This window comes from Lathamus discolor, chromosome 5 (genome assembly GCF_037157495.1).
Source record: "Lathamus discolor isolate bLatDis1 chromosome 5, bLatDis1.hap1, whole genome shotgun sequence".
Taxonomy (NCBI): Eukaryota; Metazoa; Chordata; class Aves; order Psittaciformes; family Psittacidae; genus Lathamus; species Lathamus discolor.
Window position 1 is genome coordinate 39,596,960 of NC_088888.1, and position 12,477 is coordinate 39,609,436.

General features: G+C 36.4%; 1 protein-coding gene across 8 annotated transcripts in view; it reads right to left on the minus strand.

Annotated features, from left to right (window-relative positions):
- MAP3K4 (mitogen-activated protein kinase kinase kinase 4) overlaps positions 1-12,477 on the minus strand; it is a 67,118-nt gene that overhangs the window by 31,306 nt on the left and 23,335 nt on the right. For all 8 annotated transcript variants that reach the window (XM_065680452.1, XM_065680451.1, XM_065680455.1 and 5 more), the window contains exons 4-12: positions 11,203-11,445; positions 8,914-9,060; positions 6,082-6,239; positions 5,561-5,677; positions 5,035-5,134; positions 4,862-4,945; positions 3,155-3,421; positions 1,414-1,563; positions 263-424 (exon numbers count right to left, since the gene is read on the minus strand). In XM_065680452.1, coding sequence (XP_065536524.1) covers positions 263-424; positions 1,414-1,563; positions 3,155-3,421; positions 4,862-4,945; positions 5,035-5,134; positions 5,561-5,677; positions 6,082-6,239; positions 8,914-9,060; positions 11,203-11,445 — 1,428 coding nt within the window. The remainder of the gene's footprint in view (positions 1-262; positions 425-1,413; positions 1,564-3,154; positions 3,422-4,861; positions 4,946-5,034; positions 5,135-5,560; positions 5,678-6,081; positions 6,240-8,913; positions 9,061-11,202; positions 11,446-12,477) is intronic.

A 12,477-nucleotide genomic window follows, 5' to 3' on the forward strand; every position in this document is an offset into this window, starting at 1 on the left:
AAGTGGTGGAGTCATCATCCCTGGAGTATTTAAAAGACATGTAGATGTGGTGCTTAGGGACATGGTTTAGTGGTGGACTTGGCACCGTTAAGTTAATGGTTGGACTCCATGGTCTTAAATATTTTTTCTAACCTTAATGATTCTATGAATTCTTCTTATTCCCACAGAGTTACAGTTACCTTATTTGCACCAATACAAAACCAGAAATTTCAACTGGTTCTTACCAAAAGAAAAAGGTGTCATTAAGATTTGGCTTCCTTACCTCAAACCCAAAATTATAACCCTGAATCATGGCTTCCCTGTAGTATTGCTGCAGAGTGGCAGATTCAGATTCATCAACTTCAGCATCAAACTCAGATGTGAACATGTGATCAACTCTATCAATGGCACTGCTTATCTTACTGCATAGCTGTAATGCATCACTCTGAGTAACAACAACAAAAAGAGATGGGTGAGGCATCAAATTAGTGTTTATATTCGACAGTTGACAAGGCTAAAGCAAACACAAATCTAACAATTACATTACCTTAAATGGAAAGGTACTTTAATGCCATCACAATTCATTCAGTCTTTGGAAGAAAGAAAGTTTCTAGCAGTTGCACTAAGCAAATCTTACAATTAACTGAAGCATTATAATTTTGTTTGCTTGAATGAGATTAACTTTTAAAAGAAAGACAGCAGGAAGAGGCAGGGATGACACAAAATAAAGACACTCAACCAAAACCAGACAGACGAGAAATGAGTTTTAATCTCTATAAGATGACCAAGCCTTTGGTTGTACTTTCAACCTGGTATGTGTGCAGAGCTTCTACTGAACTCAGGGGGAAATGCAGGGACTTGACATAGCAACTTCAACCTAACAAATCTTTGCTTTTTTTGGTCCTCTAAAAAAAACCAAAAACCAAAAAACAGAAAAAAATACCAAAACCAAAGGGAAAAAAAAACCCACAGCAAAACACACACACACAAAAAAAAACCCACAAAGAAAAAAAAAAACCCAAAACCAAAACACACCCCACCAAAGAGTGGGGAAAAAAAAAGTTGCTTCTTACATATCATTGATAGAGTTCTTGCAGATTTTGACAGAATTCATTTTTATGAAATCAAACTCTTTCTTTCAATTCAATAGTGCTCTCATAGAAAGAGTATTCATTCTGTTGCTGCTATTATTTCTCTTGTATTATGGACTAGTGTCCCATTTACCCAGTGCAAAAATGATTACACCAGTATTGCTCAAAAATACACTTGGAAATCGTTTTGCAAAAGCACCATGAAAATTGTACTGAGAGTAAAGTCCACAGAGGCTGCATAAATTACAATTGCAGAATATGTAATTAGCTCTGCAATCAAGTCTCCTTACACATACTTACTTATCAGTGAGCAAAGTACCATCAATTTTGATCGACATATTACCTTTAGCTGCTGTAGAGCTTTGGCAATGATTGGTTGGCTGGATGTCTGTTCCTGGCACAGAGATATGAGCCCTTCAATAGACTGCTGGAAAGCTTTTCTCTGACTCACAAGGTGGGCAGATTGAATGACTACAAGGAGGAGGTTATTAACCTAGGAATACAAGATACCACTAGTTCTTATAGTCACACAAGAAGAAGCAAAATCTAAGCAAAATAATTATATTTTTCTCAGAGCAGATGGAGGTAACAGCCATTCATAAATAAACAGGTTTTTATCCAAGTAATGTAATACACTTCAGGACAAAAAACTATGACTGAACAAGGAAAGTCATAGATTACCACACAGTATTTGCTCACATTTTGGAAATTATTAAAATGCAAGAATTTGCTTTGGAAAGCAGAGCTCTGATATTGCAGAAGTCTATAACAGTGTACAGTGACAGTCTTTGCTGGGGCACTATGAGTCACATAGCAAGTTCTGTTGATTTCAAACTACAGACAACCCATCTGCAACAAGCTACTCACAAAAGAAGACTTACTTCATCCTGATTTTCAATACCTCACCCCCAAAGAATATTTTCATGCTCAAAATTCTTTAAATGCTGATGGGATACTTTTATGAGTATTTTTTAACTAACATCTTACACTTTCTCTATTTCACAATCAAAACCTGTTTTATTAAAAAACACAAGACACCATCTTTCTGAGAGACATTTTACTTCCTAACCTTTCAAAATTAGATTAAAAAACTTAATAAACAGTGTTATACACATACAAACACATTCACACAGTGTTTTACATGCACTTATGTATGTCAGATAGAGTATCATTTGCAAGCCAAATTTCACCTTTTGCTGTTTTCATTTTCTGAATGAAATGCTGACTTCAAAAGAAGTCCAATGAAATTCTAAGCACTTAATCAAAGGCTAATTTTTTTATTGTTCAGTCTGGACAATAGACAAAAAGTAACACGCACATTAAAAACACCAGTATGGGGAGGAGTGACCTTTTCAGCTGCCTATAATTGCTAGAGGCCTCTAAATGCTAGAGGCCAGGCACAGTGACATGGAAAATCACTCTGCTCATGGACAGTAGAACTCACTTATGGTAGGGATTCAAGGAACTGCATGACATACCAAAAGGAAAATTCAGTTAGTGTAATGTAAGGATATAAGAACAGAAGGGGAAGGCAGCTGCAGCTGGCTCAGTTGCGAAAGCATAGCAGAACTGCTGGCAGGGAACCCCTATTAGTTTGCTATGAGGGAAAGTATGACTTGAAATATTTCTTCCTGCATAACCATTGAACATCCAGTAGCTTCCACAGAAATTTAACTTTAAATGTCACAATTCACTCAAGATCAAAAGTAACTAGTCTCAGTGTGTGGAAAGCACACAACCACCACACATTCTCAGAGACAGGTGACTTCTTAATGCACAGTTTTCAAGACTCATGCACACTTTTAATCTTGAAGCCCCAACTAGAAATTTAAAGTATCTCTTTATTGTAAAAGCCCAACCCTGAAAAGTGTACATTGTAGCAATAAATGTTAAAATCCACTGAATTTAATCTTGCATTAACACAACTTATGAATCAATCCTATCCTTGAATTTAACTTCTTATTACCTATAAAACACATGCCTCACTTGAATTAGCGTGGCTACGCTGAAAGACAAGCATTCATATAGAAGTGTGAGGATCATGTAAACAGGGAAAAAAAATCCCCAAAACTAACAAAACTCACCTGCATGGTGCGTAGGGTATCAATAGTTTCTACATGTGGCACAACTTTGACTGGTTGACCTTCCCATGCACTCCAGCTGTCATCTAATTCATGCTCTTTACCACTGTGTTTGGTCATTAGTAAATAGGCCTCATACGCAAGCTCATCTGAATCCTTTGAGCAATCCTTTCCAGCAGCTGCATTGAGGAGCTGCAAAATCACAGATTTTTCCCCTGCAATATTATTTGGTACAAATACTTGTAAACTCTCAAGTCCAGGGATTTGTACCTATAGAAAAAATAAAAACATTACAAACGAGTGAATCTCGCTGTCTTCTATGATACATAAAACAGATAAAATAACCTATGGCATCTTATTTAAGCAACAGGGAGAGTTTCCATTTTAAACACCTGTACAGTATATATACTAAACCAATACATTCAGCTATTTTTGCACTAAAAGTCAAAATGCATATAAGAAATTATTGGTCTTAAAACCTGCTACATCACCAACTTTCAATGATACCTTTCTTTGCACCTTCAATTGATCCTTCTACATATTCTTCTAAAGGAAGCTTGCTGGAAAGAAGTCTGATTTCATATATATATATAAATATATATATACACACACATTTTAAAAAGTAAATTAGTCAACACTAATATAAGAGTTCTGAAGCACACATTTTTATGAGTGGAATATTAAAAGAAGAAAAATTCCTTCAGGATCTTTAATAATCTATATAGCATTTCCCAACGGCCACAAAAGATTAAGAGTAAGCAAAAAATATTACTAAAAAAGTATCAGTTATTCTTTTACTATTCATGTAAGAGAGATTAATTAAGTTCAATAAGAGTGTTCTCTTTTAAAAAAATACTACTCAAAATTATATTACTTATTATGATTATACTACTTACAATACTATTCAAAAACTACTTGTACATTTTATCTGTCATTTATCTGTCATTAACCAAGTCAGGCATCATAATCAGACTGTGAAAACAGTAAAATGGTTGATACCTGTGATTTGACATGAGGTAACTGACTATAGTGGAGTTTAATTCTCTCTTTTTCAGAGTCTGATGTCACCATGCAATGATGAAACACCTCACTCGATGTTTTTACCATTGGGCAGCCATAATTTATTTTGAAACCACTCAGTTTTCACGTTAGGTCGATGTAAAAACTAGATTATTATTACCGAAAGCTAAAATAATCCCAAAACTAATGAGCATCTGAGTTAAAAGCCTGTTAAAAAAATTAAACTCCCTACATGATATTATATACCTCCAGTATAATACTGTTGCTTTATAAAAGCACACAGAACACAGGTACATAGTCTTAGATGACATGTCTATTTCCTGATGTACCTCTTTACCTTACAAACTTTTAAGTGCTTATGTTTTGCAACACTCTCTACTAAGGGTTATTTCTCCCCTCTCACAAATTAATAAGTACTACTGAAGCAAAAAGTCTTTTCCTAAATCACAAAGATAATCTTTGGAAAGAAAAGGAATTAGACACTAATTTCCCGAAATACAGACTAGTGTTCTCATTCACACAAATGCAGGTATAGAAAACAATTTGACTACCACAATTCAGCGTTAAATGCGGTATTTTAAATACTGAGTTATACATGCCACATTAAAAAAATGCAAGATGCCAATAAACATTCTTTGACATTTTGCTTTCTATCTCCACTCTACTTCCATGCCTCTAAACTGAATTTACCTTTACATATTCTTTTGTTTTTAGAACTTTCAGAAGATCTCGCACAGGGGCTGACAATGCAAATTCTGCTGCTATTTCAAGGTCCTACAAACAACGACAAAAGAAAAGAATACCTCTTCAGACTTCATTTCTTTAAAGCATACAAATAAGTTGAAATTCTGCTGTTAACTTACCTTCCTCAGCATTTTAGCAAAGCCAAGAGCTTTGGAGGCCCTTTCTCTAGCTTCATGAAACAGCTCTTTGAGTGCTCGGCTGGTCTCTATAACAGACCTCCTGAAACATTGGTAAGAATGAAGTGACAATGTTTTAATAAATCATGTTGCACTTATATAGGTATTAGAGAATAAGAATTATTTACATATGCATCAGTAGAAAGAACATAGAAATGTAAATATTTACGAACAGCTGACCAAAATAATATTTAACTTGCACAGGCACATTTTTGATAAGGGTATATAAAGTGAATTTAAAGACTGCAACAAAAACAATCTCTCATACCCTGAACTAAAAAGAAGGTTACTAAGCTTCAAACAAACAAGATGATAGTCATTACCACTACAAACAGAAATATCAGCAATAACAGTCTACGGAGTCTTGCATTTAGAGTTTTCATTCTTAGAAATAAAATACAGTTATGTACCTGTCAGGGGTACAGAAACATGAGTGTGTTTGTTATTATTAAGCCAAAGGGCTTAATACCTGATTTCATCTGATGCAGTACTGTCATCGGCACTGGCCCAAAATTCATCACAACTCTCTTGTAGTCCAGAATCTAAAAACATTCCTGTAGATTTCAGCAGCATTCCTGCAATATCACTGTAGCAACAGAAATGGTGGAACTTCAGAGTCTTATTCAGGTAGCATGGCACCTTAAACTTCTTCCTACTCTGTCCAACGCAAGAGAGCCGCGTTGCCAAGTCCGCCTGCAGAAACAAGCAGCATCTTGGGGCCCCTCAGTAGTTACTCTACATGCATAGGGCTAACAAGAACAGACTTTTCCATAGAAGCAGTCATACCTGTTACAGCTAGAGTAAGAGCAATCTGCACTTGCTGCATCCTATAGCTACAGTCATAGTGCAATAATTCATAAATTCACAAAAGCTATCAGCTGCTTATTGAAGCCTTCGGAAGTCCAACCTGGGAACCCTGAACAAGCGCTGACTTGCATATCTGTCTGGTACAAATCAACACCACAAGCAGAATAATTAAATAAAACCTACCAGAACAATTTTCCAGCTTGAGCTTCACCTCCTCTTATATAAGGAGTTATTTCTTTGGTGAAATTCCATTCTTCCTCCAACAGATTTTTTAAACTATGAGAAGCCTGAGGTAACTGCTGTAGCATTTGGATCCAGCTTCGCATATAATCAAAGTAAACCTGTACATTGAAAGAGATAATTTAAACAGAAATAGTTACAATATGTAACTAAGGATTACAACTTCTCAGATCAACCACCTCAGCATTATACATTTTGTAGGAAATATTTCTACGTTTTTCATTTGCTATGACTGAAAATGAGATACATGCTTCCATAAAAAAGGGGCAACTTATGGCTTGGGAAGTAGAAAGTGTTACTGAAGTATTTAATACTACGTCTCCCCAAAACTCTGAAAATATTGAGTATCACCACATTGCTTGCTGTGTTGCTACTCAGCATTGTATCAGTAAGTACCTACAGTGGCCAAAGTTTTCAAAGCTGAACTACGGTATCTAAATCTTTTATTATTCAGATTACTCTAAAAGATTTTACCTGTACATATCCTCCTGGATAAAGGTAAGTGCAGTTAACAAGTTTCTCAGGTTCTACTTTATACCTCACATTCCTTTATATCAAGTCTTATCCCTCGCTTCTATTTATTATTGTTTTAAACCAAGAAAAACAGTTAAGTACGATTCTTCTTAGAACACCCACCCTTCAAGATCACTGTAATTTCTTTAATAACCTGCAGTACAAAGCAACGTCCCTCCTTAGAAATGGTTAAGACACTTCCTATTGGTTTTACGTATCCTCAGACCACACTGTAATAATGTCAAGATCATAAAATCATGGGCAGGGACACCTTCCACTACCAGTTTGGTCAAAGCCCCATCCGACCTGTCTTTGAACATTTCCAGGGATAGGGAATCCACAACTTCTCTGGGCAACCTGTTACAGTGCCTCACCACCCTCACAGTAAAGAACTTTCCCCTAACTTCCAATCTAAATCTCCCATCTTTCAGTTTAAAGCCATCACTCCTGTCTCTACACTCTCTGATAGAGTCCCTCCCCATCATTCAACAATAGATGGTATCAACAGCTGGAAAGCAGCTCTCTGGAGGACCTGGGGGTCCCAGTAGACAAGTCAACTATGAACAATGTGCCCTTGTGGGGCAGAAGGCAAATTATATCCTGGGGTGCATCATGTATATACATTTATATATATATATTTATTGTAAAAGCCCAACCCTGAAAAATGTACATTGTAGCAATAAATGTAAATATATATATATATATAAATATATAAATGTAAATAGCCAGCAGGTTGAGGAAGGTTGTCCCCCAACTCTACTCTGCCCTGGTGAGGCTGCATCTGGAGTAGTGTGCTCAGTTCTGGGCTCCCTGGTAAGAGACAAGTAACTACCGGAGAGGGTCCAGCAGAGGGCTACAAAGATGATTAGGGGCTGGAGCATCTCTCCTCTGAGGAAGTGTCGGCCTGTCTAGCCTGGAGAAAGAGAAAGCTCAGGGGAGATATGATGAATGTGCCTGAGTACCTGAAAGGAGGGTGTCAAAGGGATGGGGCCACTCTTTTTGGTGGTGCCAGGTGACAAGAGGCAACAGGCATCAACTAAACCCCAGGAAGTTCCACTTGAACATTGGAAAGAACCATTGGGGTGACTGAGCATTGGAATAGGTTATCCAAAGAGGTTGTGGAGTCTCCTTTCTGGGAGATAATAAAAAGCCATCTGGACAGAGTTCTGACTAATGGGTCCAGCAGAGCCCTATCAAGATGATTAACAGACTGAGGCATCTCGCTTACGGGGAAAAGCTAAGAGCTGGGCCTGTTTACCCTGGAGAAGAGACAGAGGGGATCTTAATGTATACAAGCATCTTCAGGGTGGGTGTCAAGAGGATGGGGCCAGACTATTCAGTGGTGCCCAGTAACAGCATAAGGGGCAACAGACAAGCTGAAACAGAGGAAGTTCCACCTGAATATAAGGAAGAACTTCTTTACTTTGAGGGTGGCAGAGAACTGGAACAGGATGCCCAGGGAGGTTGTGGAGTCTCCCCAGGAGATATTCAAACCCGCCTGGAGGCAATCCTATGCAACATGCTTTAGGTGAACCTGCTTTAGCAGGGGGTTGGACTAGATGATCTCCAGGGGTCCCTTTTAAGCCCAACCATTCTGTGACTTTGTGAACAGCTCTGCTGACAAAACACTAGTGATGAGGTACTGGGGTGTAACTTTTGTCATCTCCCTCCGCCTCCCAGAATACTGAGGACAAAGCTCAAACAACTCACAAAGAATAAAAATCAGTCACATCCAAGAGAACAGAATTTAAACTAAATTTACTAAAGAATATTTCATTTAATACCTTTCAGAGGCCAAGTGTTAGTCTTGAAAATACTTCTTTGTGTTTTAACTTATAGGAGTATGAATACACATTAGAGGGAAGGTATCATTAATGGATGAATGCAATAGCAAGATATCAAGACATGATGTTAGTCAAATAAGTGTATTTATTTTTATATTTAATATCAAAAGGTTACTAAATGTTTAGTTTAAATGTATGGAATTTACAGTTCTATATATGAATCATTTTATTGTAAATACAAGCAATTTACAAGTATTCTGTACCACAGTACAGTAAATAAAAATCAATATTGCTAAAACCACTGCTAAAAAGGCAATGGCTACTGTGTTACAAGTCCATTAAAATAGTAGAATTATGTTAAAGTAGCACAAGAGCAAAAAAATTAGCAAGACTTACACACAACAGGGACAATATTAGCAGCATTCAGATTAATAACACTTACTAGGTCTCCAAATATTTTCTCTTTTTTGAAGCTTACCATTAACATTTTATGTAGGTCCTCTTCAAAAGAGTCAATGTTGCAATCAGTCTTTTGTAAATCATCTAATACCTCCTGTAACATAAACTGGTAATATTGCTTCATTAACAGGCCACCCTTCAGAACCTCTTTACACTCTCTCACTAGCTGCAAAAGAAAAACCCAAAAACGGCCATCAGTCAAGACATTAAGAGATCCAGTAACACAGGATCATAAGGATTACAAGAGCTACTACTGAAACATGGATGAGATGGCTAAAAAAGCAGCGAGTGAGAAAGGATGGGAGAAAAAGCACACTGTAGGAAGAACATAATCTGTGCTGGTTTCCTTTCCGTGAGTATACTTTTTCTTGCAAATCACTTTTATTTTTTTTTTATAGAATTGACTTTCTAATAATTCAAATTTAACCTCACCCTGGAAAAGATGAGTATCAAGACTTGCATGCCTGATACATTCAAACAGTACTGCTACACATTTCAAATGGTACCAAAATGTAAGAGACACTTGAAGGTCTCAGTGCCCTAAATGACACCCACTAGGTCAATCACTATAGAAATCAAACTGCACTGCTCTATATGCATATGAGTTATAGTTTAAGGGACTGGGTTTGTTCAACCTACAGAAGAAAATATGCGAGGGGAATTAATCACAGTTTTCCAATGCCTAATGAGTAGCAGCTACAGAGAAAGCGGGGGTACTCCTTTCACAAGGATGCACAGTAACCTGAGTAGAGGCAACAGCACAAGCTGCTTCAGGGAAATTGTGTCTGGATACAAGAAAAAAAAATAAATGCTTTACTGGGAGAAAAAACAAAGGCTGGAGCAGACTGACTGGAGAAGCAGTGGAATCTCTCTCTCACTTAAAGTATTCATGCCCTGGCCTACCAAGGCCCTGGATAACTCAGTATGAGGCCCAGCTTCCCCACGTTTGGACCAGAGTATATCCAACGCAGAATTCTCTCTAATTCTGTAATACTTTGTGAACATGCAAAACAAAACAGACCCACAGACTCTGTTTCAAGCCTGCTCAATGTTTTAGGAATTACAATTCTTCAGGAAACAAACAGACTTATTTGTGAAATATCCTCCACAGCTCCTTTGCCTGTTCAGAAATGTCACGTGGGACAGCAAGCATTTGCTGAGTTGAATTCATTTTTATAATGTAATTAGCAAGAAAGTACACACCATCAAAATACTCTGTAACAAATAACATTGTTTTCCAGGAAGAAAGTGTAACTTTTACTTATATCAAAGTCCACACAGAGAATACAAAATGTAAGGGGAAAAAAAAAGCGCCAGTCTCTGCTCTCCCAGCTATTGTTCTTTACAATACAGTACGCTATACTGCATTTTACTATGATTCTTAAGATTGAAATTGTAGGTACTGTACTTTTGGATACAAGGACATTCAAACTCCTAGCGTACCCAGGAAACAAAAAGGGGGGCAGTAAGGGGGAGTCAGTGGGGATGAGAGGCAACTGAAATTTATTTGGGACCATAAAGTGATTCTGGAGCAGCAGATAACTGGAACATGAAATCATAAACAGCCCAAAAGCTTAAGTGTTTACCCTCAAAGACCACCTGATAAAACCTTGATCTGGTTATGCCTGCCAGGGAACAGGGAGATGACTTCAGACAACTGCAGGATGTCCTGGACTAGACTTTGAAAAATGGCATTGATCTAAACAGCCTTCAGTGTATCAGATAAACAGCAGAAAAGGAATCCTTCTATAACATTCACAACCAGTGACAGGACTGATAACCTTGGGTCACTATCCACAGAAAATATCAGATACTTATATAAAACAATATCCTAGGAAAGATATTTTTTTTTTCCATTTTGTTTTAATACTTGATCAACTTTCTCTACGTGACCACTGTATGCTGGCAGAGATCTTACATTTGCAAAGAAAAAAGGATCAGCTAAAAGAAAAAAGTAAAATATACAGACTGCCTAAGAAACCCAAATGGAGAAAGATGTGCTGGACACTGTTATACAGCTTATAATGCAAATGGAACAAATAACTTCACTGGTTGATAATTCTTTAATCACCACTTTTGATTTGGAAATCTAAATCAGAGAGGTATATATGACCAGTTGTTTACAATGCAAAAAACCAGATCTCCATATGAAATAAAAGACTATTTATTAAAAGTTGTTACATAATTACAGATTGTCATTTCTTTAACTAATCCTCTTTAAACTGATGACCTTTTAACAAAATGACAAAATATTTTTAAATAGCAAATATATATAAAAAAAGGCAAACACAAAACAGTTGAAGCAAACCTGTTTAATACTCAAAAGAGATGGTTCACCAGCAGGTCTTTGTTCCAACCTTAGCTTGAGACATTCATGGATAACATTGAGTAGGACTCGGCAGAGGACCAAGAATGCAGGTTCAAAAGACGGTAAATCCATGGATTTCAGCTCCTCCCATGATACAGTACTGCATTTTTGCTCACAACAAGGTGGGGAATTTAATAACTGCACGTAATCTGTACACAACATGTGATCTGGAAATTCTGAAAACTGTAACAAGAAATAGGTATCATGAAAAGGATCCTTAAATTCTTTAGGATTTAGCATTTGCTTAAAGTAGATCATACAAAAGTATTTTTAAAAGGTAAGATTCTACTAACTGGCAAATCAACCACAGAAGTTTGAATTTCTCTTTTTTATTTTTTAATCTGAGCAACACCAGGGTAAGGAAAACAATTATGGACCCCTGGGAGCACACAAAACAATCTCTTTATGTTTCTGTTTTAAAAGGATTAAAACGTCCATTAACACTGGAGATCACTTTACTATACAGAAGAAACTGCTGTTTGAGGTTATGATGAACATACAAGTTAAGCCTAACAATATACACAGGAACATATATTCATTATAAGACACAGTACTTGAAAACTCCAAAATATTTTAAAAAAGGTCTTACAATAATATCTATATCTAGAGAAACAAGTTCGCAAGAGATGGTAACTTCTTTCCTTTCAAATACATAATGCACATATATAAAACTTTGTATTGTAAAGTAATGCATTATTTAAGAAAGTGTCATTCGCTAAACTGAACAAAACTATTACAACTATTGAAAAAATAACTTAAGAACTTTGGTAAATGTTAAGAAATTGAAATTAAAAAAGGCAGATGAAATATAAAGAGATCAAGCTTTTTTTCAAATAATAAACATTTTTCATTTAGATGAAATGCCATTTCTATGAGTAATTGAAACTATCTGAAATAGATATGCTAGATAGCTAAACTATATACCCCGTAATACAATTCAAAGCCTCCACATATGGAGGTACTCTTTAATTTAGGAAGAAAATTTGGCCTACGATATGTGTGCAGCTCAAAGATAACCACACACTGTCCACCATCTAAGGGTAAGATCTGTTTCAGGTTGTTTTATTCTAATTCTCATTTCACAGCTGCTAACTACAACACCTGAATATCCTTTATTCATGTATTAGACATAACTAGCATTTTTTATTCTTTTTTTCAGTGGCAAGTTTAAATAGTATCACTTCAAAGGTGAGAAAAACATTAACATTGATCTAA